The sequence below is a fragment of the Diachasmimorpha longicaudata genome, chromosome 5, assembly GCF_034640455.1.
Source record: "Diachasmimorpha longicaudata isolate KC_UGA_2023 chromosome 5, iyDiaLong2, whole genome shotgun sequence".
Classification (NCBI taxonomy): domain Eukaryota; kingdom Metazoa; phylum Arthropoda; class Insecta; order Hymenoptera; family Braconidae; genus Diachasmimorpha; species Diachasmimorpha longicaudata.
In genome coordinates this window covers 8924939-8941880 of record NC_087229.1, presented here as the reverse complement: position 1 = coordinate 8941880, position 16942 = coordinate 8924939, and the positions used below count along the sequence as shown (strand labels likewise).

At 40.9% G+C, this 16942-nt stretch overlaps 2 protein-coding genes and 1 long non-coding RNA gene across 6 annotated transcripts in view; 2 read left to right on the top strand and 1 right to left on the bottom strand.

Annotated features, from left to right (window-relative positions):
* Window positions 1-5061, top strand: part of LOC135163090 (adenylate cyclase type 2) — a 20665-nt gene extending 15604 nt beyond the window's left edge. The window contains exons 8-17 of one of the 2 annotated variants that reach the window (XM_064122261.1): window positions 7-165; window positions 715-847; window positions 1025-1189; window positions 1598-1656; window positions 1733-1903; window positions 2196-2424; window positions 2515-2675; window positions 3053-3545; window positions 3959-4076; window positions 4158-5061. In XM_064122261.1, coding sequence (XP_063978331.1) covers window positions 7-165; window positions 715-847; window positions 1025-1189; window positions 1598-1656; window positions 1733-1903; window positions 2196-2424; window positions 2515-2675; window positions 3053-3545; window positions 3959-4076; window positions 4158-4423 — 1954 coding nt within the window. In that variant the 3' untranslated portion in view covers window positions 4424-5061. Of the gene's footprint in view, window positions 1-6; window positions 166-714; window positions 848-1024; window positions 1190-1597; window positions 1657-1732; window positions 1904-2192; window positions 2425-2514; window positions 2676-3052; window positions 3546-3958; window positions 4077-4157 lie in introns of both variants that reach the window. The other variant, XM_064122260.1, reaches the window with a different exon arrangement.
* On the bottom strand, window positions 2587-5929 carry LOC135163111 (uncharacterized). Its single transcript, XR_010299065.1, has 3 exons — window positions 5715-5929; window positions 5055-5639; window positions 2587-2727 (listed from the first exon to the last, which is right to left on the bottom strand). It is a non-coding gene; the product is annotated as an uncharacterized LOC135163111 (long non-coding RNA).
* LOC135163087 (uncharacterized) lies at window positions 5195-16942 on the top strand. 3 transcript variants are annotated; one of them, XM_064122254.1, is made up of 16 exons: window positions 5195-5336; window positions 6266-6546; window positions 6706-6819; window positions 7398-7811; window positions 7958-12656; window positions 12784-12853; window positions 13069-13143; window positions 13875-14058; window positions 14359-14475; window positions 14559-14735; window positions 14820-14987; window positions 15100-15195; window positions 15312-15354; window positions 16102-16211; window positions 16290-16420; window positions 16733-16942. In XM_064122254.1, exons 2-16 carry the CDS (start codon window positions 6400-6402, stop codon window positions 16752-16754), a joined length of 6567 nt encoding a protein of 2188 aa, XP_063978324.1. In that variant the 5' UTR covers window positions 5195-5336; window positions 6266-6399; the 3' UTR covers window positions 16755-16942. The 3 variants fall into 3 exon arrangements, with proteins under 3 accessions (XP_063978324.1, XP_063978326.1, XP_063978325.1); XM_064122256.1 differs by lacking the exon at window positions 13069-13143; XM_064122255.1 differs by lacking the exon at window positions 5195-5336 and having other exon boundaries at window positions 6424-6546.

Here is a 16942-nt window from a genome sequence, read left to right as displayed (position 1 = left end):
TAAAAGATTCGTAAGAGAGGCAACTGGATTCAACGTAGACATGAGAATTGGAATACACACTGGGAATGTTCTCTGCGGTGTACTTGGCCTCCGAAAGTGGCAGTTTGATGTTTGGAGTGACGATGTCACTCTCGCCAATCATATGGAGAGTGGTGGATTACCTGGGTGAGCTTTAATTACACCACTTGGACACTCTTTGATCTGCCTGGTCCCTGTTCTATCATTTTTTATTCCGTTACATCGGCCCTCTACAGTCCCCTCTCGGCTGAATTTTTATCGAATTTTCGGCGATGGGGGTGAAAATCTAATTAAGGAGAATCACCACTACCGCTTTTACTCGATTTGTTCGATTTTCACACCGAATACACGATTTTATTTTAATTAAAGGATATGTATATCATTTTGCCACTGGGAATATAAAGAAGATCGCTAAATTTCTGTAAAAAATTCTTTCGTAATCCTTAATGTGCTCTAGAAGAAGTGCAACTACAAGAAAGTGTAAAATAAATTTTTGCTCCCAGTTAATAACTATCACATCCATCGTAATACTCTATCGGAACGTCCTCAGGCATCAATTAGTTCCTTCGGTAATGAACTTAACGAATCGAACAAGTTATGGTAAAAATCACTTCCTGGAACAGACCTCACAATTTCCCAAGTTATTATAACTCAATTATAAACAATCGCTCAACCGTTATTATTGATCCTCAACAGGAGAGTTCACATAACATCAGCAACGTTGGACCAACTTGGTGATCGTTTCCAGGTAGAGCCAGGAAACGGTAGCTCCCGTGAGACTTATCTGGCCGACCACAAGATCGAAACTTATCTCATAATACCACCAGAGGTGAATTTTCTTCGACAGAATAAGTTGCTAGGATTTTCTCTTTTATTCTGTGCTCTCGTTCATAGTCCCTCTAGCAAATGCTCAATGAAATATTTCTCTCGAGTACATTTCACGGTGCAATAAGCTCTCCACTTCACTAACTGAGTAAACTTTCAACCGTGTCTCTTTGTTTTACAGAACACTAAGGGCGACGTTGAAATGGAGAATGGTAAAATGCCAGGTCCAGTGCCATCCAGGTCAAGGCCCAGTAGTAAAATGACTAAATATGTTGAGTGCTGGGGGGCGGACAAGCCCTTTGCCAACATTGCTGAGTCAACATTAGCTAAAAATATTGGTTTAACCGTATGTTAATTTGATATTTAAAATTCAACTTTCATTTCTTCTTCATTATGGCTGAGGCACTGAATAATTTCATGAAAATACCCAGCAAAGTGAGGGTAATGCTTCATTTGAGGATTCCATCAATGGATTTTTGAAGATTTTATTGAAAAATTCCACAACTTCACTGCACGTTTATTTTTCATTAAATTTGTATTTTTTTATGCAATTATTTCCACTGACCCATTTCCCACAGGAATGCCTCAATATAAATTCCTCAATCGAAATTTATTTCCCAGCGACTTTCCTAATTTTTTTCGTTGTTCACAATGAATAAAAATTGATAGAAGCTATCAATCTATCCATTGAAATCGTTGGTTAATTTGTCGGTACAGCGAGGCCCCGGTTCACTAAAACTTTCATGAATTTCAGAGCATCGCGATGATTGAATCCAATCTCCTGGCAAATAACTCAAATTGCATAAACATCAAGTACGTACTGTTGCCAATCTAATTACTTAACTTTGAAAACTTTGATCAATTTAACACGTTAAACCTCATTTGATAGACAATGTTGCACTGGTAACGAGGGAATGTCGTCAACCACTTACTGGTTCAAGGATAAAATACAGGAGAGTCAGTACAGAGACCAGAGGGATGAGCAATATCCCTGGTACGTCGTTGCATCCACCGTTCTCTACGCCGCAATGTTCATTATTCAAGTTATCTACTTGCCGAGGTAATCACGATCACCTTGATTAAGAGGAGATAGTCTCGGGGTTCTGACATTCTGCAATTTCAGAATATATGCGTGCACCAAGAAATTGAGTGAATAAACTTCGCGCTTCCTTTCGAATTTCATCATAAATAAAAAAAAGAGACAATAACCAGGAGCAATAATAAGTAGGATTTTTAGGGTCAAATATTTATTGAAAACATTGTGGGATAATTATTCCATTCGTATCAATTTATGACTTGCTCCAATGCCAATAAATAACATACTATAAATTAATCCTTGACATTCACAGCAGTATAGTCGTCTACGGATGCTTCTCAGTCGGCCTAATTTCTCTGATCTCCTTCACTGGAATATCCTGGTATGCCGAGAGAATATCTGCTGGCTGTGAGGAGACAAGTCATCCGATGGTCCTGAGTCGTGGCATCAGAATAGCCGTCTACCTGATCACAGCAGTGCTCGCTGTAGCCTCCGGGCTAATTAGTAGCATCGATGTCGACGTAAATAATTCAAGAGTGGCACCAGTGAGTTCTCCATCTGTTTCAGACCAATTTCCCTGCCCCAATTAATTTAATTTCCTCGTGATATTCAAATGGCATACAAATATGATGCAGGCCTACTTGCACTCGGCGGCTCTTGGGTTGATAATTGGATGGGTTCATCTGAGAGTTGGATTCCTCCTTAAGCTCTTCGTCATGATTCTTTCCATATTTTCTTCTCTGATGGTGTTTCATTACAACCCGATGATTGGGGAGTACTACAATGGCGAGAGCGAGTGAGTTTCTGACTGATAGATTATTTTGCCTCAAAATATTTGACATTTGGCTCTGCAAAATAACAAAACACACCTTAAATGGTGTATATACTCAATAGTAATGATTAACAAAAAATATTGGGTCGTTCCACTTCTTGTGTGAAGAAAAATACTTGAGGGGTATTTCAATAAATGAAGTCAAACAATTTCAAGAAGGGGCGGCATCCCCTTAGCCGTTGGCCAAAGCCTCCCCAATAATAGAACAGGAACTGAACAATAATCTAAATTTATGATAAGCAACAATGATCTTATGTTAAATCAACTGAATAATCTATTCAATTTTTTCTGTTCTGCTAAATTCCCTAAATCCACTCCGCATTGCTTTTTCCATTCTGCAGATTCTCCGGAATACATCATCTCATACAAATTGGCTACCTTCTCTGCACCATCGCCCTCATCCTCCACGTACTCGACCGACAAATTGAATTTACAACGAGAACGGATTTTTTGTGGAAGACAAAACTCAGAGTGGAACAAGATGAAGTGGAAACAATGCGCGGTATAAATAAAATTCTACTGGAAAATATTCTTCCGGCTCACGTGGCCGACCACTTTCTCTCTACTCAAGTCACCCAGGATCTGTACCATGAGAGATACAGCAGCATCGCTGTAATGTTTGCGTCGATACCGAATTACAAGGAGTTTTACGATGAGACTGATATTAATAAACAGGGACTGGAATGTCTGAGGTTACTCAATGAGATTATTTGTGATTTCGATAAGCTTCTGCTTAAGCCGAAATTTTCGGGCATCGAGAAGATTAAGACGATTGGGAGCACGTACATGCTTGCTGCTGGGTTGAGTCCAGGAAAGGAAGATGTGAATGAGAAGGTACTCTATTCTAATTGTGGTGGCTTTCCATTTCAAAATTTTCCTTTGAAAATAATCAATAGATTGAACTACGGACTTTTCAATTGATATAACAATCTCATTTCTTTTAAATGTTAGTTTGATGAGCAGAATAATTTTATCTGCAATTAATTATCTCTAATTATTGTTGGAAATTGAATCAATCGGGTTAAACAGCATTCGCGTTGTTATTACCGAGATTTACGTGAAGTGCTGTTTTCGATTAATTACTATTACGCACCAGAGAGGCCAATAATGTATTTCCATCAAAATACCGGGAATGTAATTTCGAATGTAAAATCTGAATTAACAGCTCTGCATTCATTGTGATGATTTGTTGGGGCTCGTCGCTTTCATCAAGAGAATACTAACGATTCTATTATCTTCGTGTTTAGGACCTGATGAAACAGCAGGAGCACAATGTCATTGTTCTCGTTGAGTTTGCCATCGCCCTCATGACTATTCTCGATCAAATTAATAGGGAATCCTTTCAGAGGTTTAAATTGAGAATGGGTGAGTTGAGAACAATGTATTTAATTTCTGGTCGGATAAATTCTTTGGAGAAAATTACACTTAAGCCTCTCTATTGACCAGGTCTGAATCACGGTCCCGTGATAGCCGGTGTAGTCGGTGCCCAGAAGCCACAATATGATATCTGGGGAAACACTGTCAACGTGGCCTCAAGAATGGACAGTTGTGGCGAAATGGGACGACTCCAAGTAACCGAAGATACCGCGAAAATACTGAAAAACGCCGGTTACGAACTCATCTGCCGCGGGCCGACCTATGTCAAAGGAAAAGGTACCTTGACAACCTACTTCGTAAAAACACCTTTCGATGGTAAAGAAGATAATTACTAGGAATCTCATAATTTTGTACATATCTTAATCGTATAAGAACAGTGAAAATTATTATTGTATCTTAAAATTGTGACCGTCGGCTTATTCGTCTATCTTCTGAAAAAAACAACGAACGAAGAAGTCATTCGACAAAGGTGAGAGAATCCTAATGGGGGAGGGAGAGTGAAATTTACAATTCTCATTTATTTCTTATTATAACGGACCTCCTTATCACTTCATTTACCTCTGGAAGCAGTCTCTCTTTTCATTTTAATTTTACATGCATTGCAATTTTTTGTAATAATTTTCTGAAACATGCACTGAATCCATCAGTTCTGCCAAAAAACCCTCGAAATTATTTAGCTCTATAAATTATCCAATTTCCATCAAGAATATTGTAGATTCTTCGTGAAATCGTTGGATAATTGGGACTTCTTTTCATGTTCAAAAATCTCCCATTCAATCAACTGATATTCATCATTAAAAAAAAATGATATGTTCGTTTCTCCCACCCCCCAAAAAACTGTAAATTATATAACTCTAATGATCTCATACGTGTATTTGTGCGAATATTTTTGAATGTTGTAAATCAAATCTTGTTGTCTCATTGTTGTGAAAAAATAAATATTTTTTGTCTGGAAATTCTCTTTACCGGCGCTTTACCCTCTGCTGGATCGAACGTGAGCCATGACCCACAGATGGGGGATACGGTATCGTCCAGCGTCGCGATAGATGTCGTTTACACAGGCGCATCAACACCGTGTGGAATAAATGGAATTCAGTGTTAATGCATATGTCTGCTAAAGTGTTTGTAGTAGAACCATTATTTTATCGGAAAAAGACCGCGGAATATCTAGTCTCGATCGTTCAGTTATTTGTTGCAACGCGCATCCCTCCAGTTTTCCCATTGAGGAGATAATTATCCAGATTAAATGTAAGTAGGCAGGCCATCCATTTTGTTTGAGCATAAAAACTCCATTTCCACCGAAAAACAGCGATAAATCATGCGACCATGATATTTGGGGCGCCATTTACTTGCAGAGCGAATCTTTCAATGAATATTTATTGATTATTCAATTATTAAAAACATCACTCGACTGTGATGTTCAGCTTCACCATAAATCAACGTTTAACCTCTTAACTCTTTTTCGTTATTGATAAATTTCGACACCACTTCCAATCCCAATGGCGAATGATTTTATCTGGTTCAGTGCAAGCACTTGAATGCAGGCTCAATCTGTGAATTTGCCAAATTATTTTCACGAGCGTTTTAATTTGCGGGTTAATAATGTCACAGCCAACTGGCACTTACCCTCACACCGGAGAGGGGTTGTTTTATTAACTTCGTGTCTGCAGGAACCATGAACGAACAATACAGAATTTATTTTATCAGTTTTTGTTTGTCATTACCAGCGCAACTGAATACACTCTGTAACCCTATAACTATTATTCTGTTTCCATACTTTGTCTCTGAGAATTTTCTAACCTAACTAAATGGAAAACCAGAGAATTGTTATCGATTACTTGATGCTGCGATACCTTCTGGAATTTTTCCAGTAATTTCATTGTCGATGGACACTATTTGCTGACAATGCACAGTCCTTATTGATAGCAAAGGGGGATGTGCTGCATTTGGCAGGATTTTGAAGGATCTTAAATTTTCACGGCTCATGATTTGTGACCTGTGATTTCATTGACTCCATTGATTCACTTGACATAAAAATTCAGCCGGAAATTCGAATAATTTACCCAACACGAGCAAGAACTACCTTTTTAACTTTGCTTACAACAGTATTAATAAGATCGACGATATATGACACATCAAAAATTTACCAATAAGATTGTTTTTTGAACCCTGAATAGCGTCTGATCGAAACCGAGTGCTCCTATTACACTCTCACCATGCCGTAGCTAGTCATCATTGCTGTTTATAATTCGGAATGTAAATGTAATTGAACGAAAGAGATAAAAATATAACTGAAAAAACAATCATACCAATGCAAAACTGGAATCAATGGCAGTTATCTACTGCCACTACTGCTTCCGGGTCGATGCCACAGACACCGGCAGGGCCCGGTTATCCTGTTCCCGGGGCTGATCCAATGGCATCAATGCAGGCATACATGCAATATTATAATCAGCCAGTAAGTTTTCCATTATTGCAGATTTTACTTATAAGGCATTAACAATATTCCGATTTTCTGTTGAAAAACAAAAACCCAATTTTTTTTTCAATTCCGAGTAAATTTTTTGCTCAATGAGTGGCTCTGATTGTATTTTAACATGAGATAAAAAAATGATAGGCACCGAGTGGATATACCGCTGAGCAGTGGTCAGCTGCTCAACAGCAAAATTGGACCCAATGGCAGCAGTGGCAACAGCAGTATCAACAATGGCAGGCTCAGTATGGAGCTAAGGTACGGAAAATGGAACAGGACCTGTACTTTTCGGCAAATTCTCATTGGTCCTGAATATTTTGGTTCAATAGTAATTCGTCCATTGATAATGCTCCTCCATTTTTTTTTCGTCGTGTCCTAGTTATTACCGTCAGGTCGGGACATAAATGTCCAATTATGAGATAACTTCACGGGATGATCTACGGGAATATTCTATAAAAAGTATATTGAAACCAATCCAAAAATTTTACCATTTTATTTTAAAAATTCATTATTCAAGTAATTCTGACTATGTAAAGTTCAATTTGCATGCCAATCAATGCGATCCATGTGCCCCATTTACAAGGGTTAGCGGAAGTGCGAGGTGAACGGCCGTTTCAATATTTCCGTCTTAAGAAACATTGACGTGGAATATAATACGTTGTATCAGTTTCTGTTCATTTACTTTACCATTATTAGACTTTCATAATTGTGGAAGAAGTGCTTTTGGACGAATGGCGTCTGGACTCAAAATATCAGCTCCAATGGAACCAACACGGACGGAACTATTTCACATAACCGGATAATGCAGAAACCAACAAGAATGAATTTTTTTCTAGTATCAGGACGCGATGAAGCAGATGTCAGCAGGAGTTGGTGGTGGACTTTCATCAATGGTTCAGCCTCCTCCACTCCCCAAGGAGAATACGCATTTGAAACCTCCCTTGCCATCGGTTACCGTGAACGCGTATAATTCCTCTAATCGCGGAATTCTAGCCCCTCAGAACAATGCACCTCTCTTTCCAATGAACAATGTCGCGAATCCTCCGTTACCTCTCGGTCCACCACCTCCGTTGGCTGGCAATCCTAATAAAAGAAGCGCCAGTACTAATATCGTAACTGATAGTGCTAAAAAAATGAAGAACGAAGAAGAGGAACTTACCGAGGCCGAAAGAACATTTGACGCACAATTTAAACAGTGGGAAGAACAATTTAACAAGTGGAAACAGCAGAACGTTAATCATCCGGATAAGGTACGTTACTGTAAAATTTTTCATGTGAATATAAACGAAGAATACGTAATTTAAGGTAATACTGTAGTTCAATTTTGAGCGACTGGCCATCGTCAAAGTTTTTTAGCACTGGAAGCTGGTAAGAATCATCAGGCAATTCTTTTCAGGCCCAGTACAAGCAGTACGAAGCAAAGTGGACAACATGGCGAGAGAAGTTGATCGAGCGTCGTGATCAGATGAGGAAGAAGCGAGAAGCTCAAAGGGCGAAGCTAGAAGCCGAGAAGAAGAAGAACATGGCGGGAGGTGAAAAAATACTGAATATTCTGTCCAGCTCTGAGAATCAGGGCTTACTGAACAATCTCCTGGGAATTGGAAAGACCCTCGGATTAACAGGAAAAGACCAATCAGGAGAACTGCCTCAAGCTCCGATACTACCAACACCTGCCACGCAACCCCAGATGACGACACAAGGACAGACGGCGCCGTTGCTACCCATTATGCCCGACATGAGTCAAAGTCCCTGGCCAAATCAGTCGTGGTCGGGCCAGTACAACATGGGTAATAATGCGCCCGTGCCAGGATTTGGAAGCTTTCCACAACCTCCGCCTACATTGTCTCTGAATAATCCGCCACCAATGCTACCAACTATGACAGGATTTAATCAACCTAATGCAGTAAATACGGGTGTTAGCTTCTCGCAGCCACCGCCGGGTTTCAACCCAGGCTTTACTGGAATGAACTCCCAGATGAATCCGAATAATTCTCGGGATGGAAGTCGAGGACAAGGCAGGCATGAAGATGGACCGTCGAACTTGAATCAAGACTTGAGGGATAACAATCAACAGAATAGATTCAATGATCGAGGGCCCAATGATCAATATCGAGGATATGATCAGTTTGATCGTGATGGGCCGAGGGGTATGAACTCAGGGCGAATGAATCAAGGTGATGGACGTGGCGATTTCTCGAATGATCGCTTTGACAGGGGCGGACGGAACTTTGGGTCTGGTGGAAGAAATGACTTTAGACCGGATTCCTACGCTCCCCAAGACCGGTTTAATGATCAGAAAGCTAAGGATCAAGATCGATTTGGCAGTAATAGAGGTCCCTACGGTTCGAACTTCGATCGTGGGCCGCAGGATCGATTCGGAGGCGATGGTCGTTTTAATAGCGGAAATGATCAATTCAATAGCGGAAGTAATCGTTTTAATGATGATAAAGAACGATTTGGGGGGAATAGATCGATGTCTGATGATCGATCAATGCCTGGTGATCGACTTGGTCCCAATGGGAATCGTTTTAATTCATTGGATGGGAATGATCGAAGGGATAATTTTGGTCCTAACAGTCGGAATTTTGGAAAGAATGATCGATTCGATGCTCCTCCGGAAATATCGCCAGAGCTGAAAGCGCTAATGGAAAAGAGACGAGCGGCCCAGGATGTGTTTAAACCATCTAATAGTTTCTTGAACTCTGAAAAAACTGTGAATACCTTTGAGTCATTGGGTGAGAGCTTCCGGAAAATCACTGGCGATACACCATTTTTATCGAGAGATCGATCAGGAGATCGTGGTCGGATGTCTCCTCACGGGCCTTCATCCAGATCTGGGCCATTTGGCGGAGGATCCAACATTGGACCCGGTCAGGTTCCTTTATCAAGATCTGGACCATTTGGCGGAGGACCTAACAACAGTGGACCAGACCATGGTCTTACCTCTAGATCAGGCCCATTTGGTGGCGGGCCCAATAGTGGCCCAGATCAAGCTCCTTCATCCAGATTTGGATCATTTCCTGGAGGACCCAATAATGGATGTGGTTCATTCGGTGCAGGGCCCAATAGCGGGCCAGATCATGGCCCTCCTAACTCTGGACAATTTAGCGGAGGCCCTGATAGTGGACCAGATCACGGCGCTTCATCTAGACAAGACCACGGTCCTTTCCCTAGACCTAGTCCATTCGGTCCCGGATTCAATAGTGGACCAGAGTACGGTTTATCATCTAGACCTGGCCGATTCGGTCCAGGACCCAATAATGGACCAGACCACGGCCCTTCTTCTAGACCTGGACTATTCGGTCCAGGACCCAATACTGGACTAGACCAGAGCCCTTCCAGACCTAGCCTATTCGGCTCGGGACCCAATCGCGGATTAGACCACGGCCCCTCCTCTCGACCTGGTCTGTTTGGGGCAGGGCCCAATAGTGGACCAGATAATTGTCCTTCTTCCAGACCTGGTCTGTTTGGTCCAGGACCCAATAATGGACCAGACAATGGTCCTTCTTCCAGACCTGGTCTCTTTGGTCCAGGACCCAATAGCGGACCAGACAATTGTCCTTCTTCCAGACCTGGTCTTTTTGGTCCGGGACCCAATAGTGGACCAGATACTGTTCCTGCTTCCAGACCTGGTCTCTTTGGTGCAGAATCCAATAGTAGACCAGACCAGAGCCCATCTTCTAGATCACCGGTACTCAGCGGGGAACTGAATAGTGGATCAGATAACAAATTCCGAGATGATTTCTGCTCTCGGGGTGATGACACCTTCCGACCTCGTGAAACTGATAATGACGATGCACGAGATAGGGGTCCGGGAGAGTTTGATTCAGGAGATACGGGATCACGTCCAAAAGATTTCGGATCACAAGGAGATAATCTTGGAGCTCAAGGTGAACCTCCAGCATCACTGGCTACATCTTCCCAGGATGTACCACCTTTAGAGGTGCCTCCTTGGATAGACCCGAATATAATGAAAAGCCCCATAGAGCCAAGCGATGGAAATACAAACGTAAAAAAGACACCTGATGATTCCATTGGCCCCGATCCAAATGAACAGGATAAACCTTTCGTGAATCCTGCTGCAACATCATCACCCATTGCCGAACCACTGACGAAAAAATCAGAGGGTCTTCCATTTATGGGGGAAAATGATCCGAAGCCCGAAGATTTGAATATGGAGCCACCTCCAGAATTACCAGATCTAGGCCCCGTCAAACAAACTGATCATATGTCTAGGGACATGCCAACAGAATCAAATCCGTCTGGTAATTCATTTGATCTTCCTGGAACTTTCTTCAATGGGTCCTTCGGCGGTTCAGGTTCTTTTGGAAATCGCGGAATGAGTGGACCGGGAGGACGTCAAGGACCTGAGGAGCATCTTCGCGGACCTAATGATCCCCCTTTTGGTATGAGAAATATGGGCGATCCGAAATTTCCTTTGCGGGGTCCTCATGACAATAATTTCGGACCTCAACAAAATCCAGGAGCATTTGGGCCTGACGGCACGGATGGCCGTTTCCGTAACGAATCTGGTGACTTCGGCCCTCGCAAGTCTAATCTACCATTTGGTTCCAGAGACAATGATGGTTTTGGCCCTAAAGTCAATGCGCCATTCGACTTTGGTGGTCGCACACTTAATCCACAGTCTGGTCCTAGAGATACCGATAATTTTGGTCCTCGTGGACCTCCACCGTTTGGACCAGGAGATCGCGATAATTTCGGGCCTCGTGGACCTCCACCATTTGGACCAGGAGATCGCGAAAATTTCGGTCTTCGGGGACCCAATTCCCAGTTCGGTCCTCGTGATGGTGATTTAGGCCCTCGTAATTTGCCATTTGGATGTCGAGACGGTGATAACTTTGGCTCTCGAGGAGGAAATAATTCATTCCGGCTAGGGGACGATAGCTTTACACCACGAGGACTTAATCTGGGTCCCAGGCCTCCAGATCTTCATAATTTTGGTCTTCGTAAGCCACATGACATGCGTGATCGACCATTTGGCTCCGATAACTTTATGCCCCGACCTTTGGATAATTTCGGGCCTCCTAGGGGAGGATCTGATTCGAACTTTCAACCAACTGACAATGACCCTCGAGGGCCAGTCCCATTAATGAGTGTCAACGGCCTAATGAGCCAGGCAAGAGACAGTAGGATGGGTGCTATGAATCGTGACAGACCTTGTGATCGGTTCCGAGATGAGATGAGCCAACCGTTCAACAAATCTATGGAGAACTTGAGGCCACCTATTGGAGGGCCTATGTTGAATCCCAGGGATGTGGATATACGGCCCAACTTATCAAAACTAGAAACGGATCGTGAACCGCAAGACTCACAAGGTCCTTTGAACAGAGATGATGGGCCGTTCAGTCGATCTGGCGACATCACATCATCAGGACGACCAGCCCCTCTCGTTCAAAGAGGCTTCAATGAACCTGCACAAGACACTCCTCGCAATACATTTTCACGTCGCATAGATCAGATTCAACCTGGTAATCCTCGTGATGGTCCCATTCGTGAATTTTGTGCGGAGAAGCAATTTAATTACAATCATGGGGGCGGTGTTCCTGATCAGGTGTTCAATGAATATGTGCCATCAAAGGTCATTGATTATGGCCACATCAAGAAACCCATGCAACAAGATTATGTTACACCCGCACAGTGTTTTGATTATTCACACGGTAAGTTTAAACTCACTGCACCGGATCACGAGATATTCCCGAAATTGGATTTCAAACATTGGGTGGAGAATGACCACAATCTTCGCGAGTATGATGAGGGAATGAGGGCGTACGAGACACGGAAGAGGCATGCACGAAGGTTGAAGCAGGCTGAATCAAGATTGTCGGAGCCGAGGATGGATGACCGGTGGAAACGTGAGGAACACAGGGAGCTTGGAGGTGGCCGATATCCATCGTGGGATAGACCTAACATGGCAAGAGTTATTGGTCCAAGAGCACCAGATTACAGGGAATACCGTGATTACGATGGCTATGTGGACACGAGAGATTCACGGGATAAACGAGGGCGAGGAAGATCTTGGGAAAGAGACATAGATCATCATCGTGAAGAACGCAATCGTAGAAGCGCCAGCAAAGGTAATGTCTACGATGCATTCCTGTTTCCTCTAAATTTCTCGAGTATATGGCATACTTTTGTATTGATAAATTCAATTGATTGAAAGTATTAATTTCATTTTGTTTATTTCTCTCCATTCTCTAACAGATAGGACACGTGAAAAATACGAGAGATCTCGCATGGATATCGATTCCGAATTTAACAGAGATGATGAAAGGTAATGGGATTTAAAAATGACAATTATCCGTTTGGAATTTCATATTTCTAGTCTTTCTACTTTTTCACTGAATTTATCACTGAGTGATGCTGGAGAATTCAGATTGATCAGGAATTTTGTTATGTCATAAAATTTGGTGAAGATAGAAAAACTTATGATGATGAAAAATTAACCATCATGGAACTCTTTGAATCAATCCATATCGGTTTTACTAGATCTAAGGGGAATGTAAGCCGGCAGGAGAACCCAACAATGATTCCCAAAGACTCGTCTCCTCCCAAGGATATCAGGTATGAATTAAATATTCAAATTTTCCCAACAGTTGAATGAATTTTTCCATGAAAATGGATATTTTAAAAACCAGTACAAATATTTTTATAACGTTGAAGCAGTATTTCTGATTTCAACAGATGAAATTATTTTTCCAATACATTTCTCGTTGGGAATGACTGTAAAAATTAGTCGACATCGTTAAATTATTGCAGCGCGTTGCGCGCAAAGTCGGTATCAAATGAGGTACTAATTTTTACGGCAATTCTTACACTGCTAAATAGCAATATATGTTAAGATGAAATTTTCTTGTGGTATATCTTTTTTGAAATACCCGACGATATGCGAAAAACATCATACTCTTCTATTATTATCGCTTTATCACTTCAAATTCCTCGTGTGATTGGGAATTAGTGAAGATTTTTGTCACCCTCTCACACATTATGTACTATTAATTTATGTTTTAACTTTCTTTTCCGTTAAACGATCTTAGATCAACGCCATTCTTCTGGCAATGTCATTGTCGAATGACAACTATCTAATATTTATAAAATCTTAAACTGAAAACCTCTTCTCAATATGCGCTACATCGCACGTGTTCGTTCAATGCGAGCGGCAATAGAATAGTTCGCGACACGTTTTACGAATAATTTACTGCATTTTGAGTATTTTTATTTCGTGATATTCTTGTGGGGCTTAGTTTAATTGTATATGAAGGTATAGTATTCAGAAATTGATAATTTTGTTGCAGCCAATCAGCTGACAACAACGATGGCAGCCCACCGAAGACATTGGAGTTGGGGAAGTCACCGAATTACACCATGGTGGATGATTTATTGTGCTCCCCAGGACGGCACAATCGGCCACCTAAGATAGCAATCATCCTCAGAGGACCACCTGGTAGTGGGAAATCATATGCTGCAAAACTCATTAAGGTTAGTAGCATTTGGCCATTCGTTCCATTTCCACTTCTAAATCTCCGTCAAACGGGCCGACTGAGGTTTTTTTATTCCACTTGATTGTTTATAACAGGGACAAAAATCTCATTAACTTTGATTTCGAAATAATCGGGGGCTATTCTCCCAATTGTCTTCGATTTTTTGGTTTCGGAATGTGCCTTCTATTGCAACTGTTCATTATTTTTCCTGTGATTCCACTGTATTTAAAAACTCTTCGCCTTTACGATTAAATGCGCTCGTATTCACACTATTCCATCCGCATTCGTTTTACATTAGGACAAGGAATTGGAGCAGGGTGGATCGGCACCCCGGATCCTCAGTCTAGACGATTATTTCCTCGTCGAGAAGGATGTGGAAACTCAAGACGATAACGGAAAGAAAATCATTAATAAGGTATATTTAGTCTTTTACAATCACAATGGCATTAATTCGCTAAATATCGTTACTCATTTTACTAACAATACCGAATGGCATAGGAAATGGTGTATGAATATGAGGAAGCCATGGAGCCTAGTTACATAGCATCGCTGGTGAAGGCTTTCAAGAAAAATATCACCGACGGCTTCTTCAACTTTATCATTCTCGATGCCGTCAATGAAAAAATCTCGGATTATGAGGAGTTGTGGAGTTTTGCCAAAACAAAAGGATTCAAGGTAACATCACAGTTGTCAGCGATTACTCCTCGGCTTTCCTTGTGATATTAAGTATATCTATTGATCATTTGGGGCAATTTCAAGGTGTTCGTGGTTGAAATGGATATGGATGTTGCTGTGTGCTTGCAACGTAACATTCACAACCGCACGGAGGATGAGATTAACAGAATCATCGACTACTTCGAGCCAACACCTAGTTATCATCAGAAATTGGATGTCACCTCGTTTTTTCAGGAGGATTCAATTCAAGAGGTATATTTAGTAATAATGATTTTTAAACCCCACACAACACAATTCAATTCAGTATCCTCATCGTTTGGATAATCAATAGGTTCACTCATAATTTGTATGGTCACATTTTTAGGTTCACATGGAAGAAGCCCAATCGTCGACAATAAAGAAGCAAGGGGAGGGAAATGACGATAGTCAGGATAGTCAAGACGATGGCTCAACATCCATGGTACCATGTCTTCTTATTTGTATAACACAAGCAAGCTTAAATAGCTCTGCATGTATACGCTCAAATATAATGAACAATTGTGGTACCAACTGACCAATTATGTCTCTTTCTTTCAGGGCGTTAGTAAGTGGGAGAAAATGGAGGCAGAGGACAAATTGGGTACGAACATTGTTATCGGAATTGTCTATTTATTTATTTTTTCTTAATATTAGTCTTAATAATAGTCAAATTATCTCAATTGCCTAAAGAAAATGTCGTGACAATGATCAATCGAGACGCAAACACCTCGATGAAATTGCATTGCAAATATAACGGTGTTTCGGCCGATATGCATGTTGTCGTCGGAGTTAGTTCATTTTTTCAATCTCTTCAATCATCTTTAAATAACAAATTATGGGAGATTGTGGACAATGGTGCATTTAGACGATTAACCTTTGAATCTCGACATTAAATTCGACATATTTTCTGAGTTTTATGACAGGAGTGATTTAAATCCACAACCTGTAAATTATATGGGGGTAATGCTTTCACCAATGGCGCTATCTTGGAATATCGTATTATCGTAGTTATCTTTCACTTCAATAGAATTGCGCTATAAACATAACGGTGAGGCGCTGCGTATGCAGGTACAGTTCGGGGCTAATTCATTTTGGAGAACTTATGAACGAAAATTACAGATTTGGAGAGTCACCTGTTGAAGAGTAATAGGCAAATGTTCTGGGTAACGGGAATATCAGATGATTAATCTTGGAATGTTCATTAAATTCGGCACATTATTCCCATTCTGCGGTGGATGAATAATGATTACAAAATTATGCGGAAAACCTTTATTATTAATATTAATAGTTTGTAGATAAAGTGTACGAGAATCCCCAGAGTTTTAACTTAATTCTACGTAAATTTTAGATCGATTGGACGGTTTGAAACGCAAGAATGATGGAAAACCTCAGACAATGGAAGACTTTCTACAAGTTCCAGATTATTACAACATGGAAGATAACTCTGGAAAGAAGAGGGTAAGGCATTAAAGACATAGATCATTCATTTGTATCGCAGTACGTCCATTATTGATGGATAATATTTTTTTATCGCAGGTGAGGTGGGCTGATTTGGAGGAGCGAAAGGAGCAGGAAAAAATGCGCGCTGTGGGTTTTGTCGTGGGCCAGACAAATTGGAACAGAATGATGGATCCTACTAAGGGTGGCAGTGCACTCACACGTACCAAGTACATATGATTACAATTTAAAAATTCCCCATGGCATTAGAGCACAATTGCAAGCGTTGCAATCGATTTATTTGCGATTTGTTATCGCAGATTTAAACCTTGGTTGGCATTTTATTTCAGTTTATCGTTGAATACTCTGATCTGTTCAGAGGTTTTTTTACGAATGGAATGAAATCGTTCTCCAATTGCTCGAAATTTCAAATATCATACGCATGGAGCTGGCATTTTTTGGCTTTGGTAGTCCTGCCGTGTTCATTTTTTATTTATATACGTTGACTCAATGTACATAAGTATTGAATCCATTCATTCCAGGTTTTTCAAGTTGTCTAAATGAAATGAAATTGGGAATACTCAGATTGCTGAAAAACGTGTGTAAAGACCATGAGAAAACATAGTTAAGATTATATGCAGAATTACATATTTGAATATCGTCATATTTTGCAATTAAATATTTAGTCCTAAGTCGATTGACGAAATGTCTCTGAAATGTATGTATTAAAAATAAATGTTTAATTAAGGACA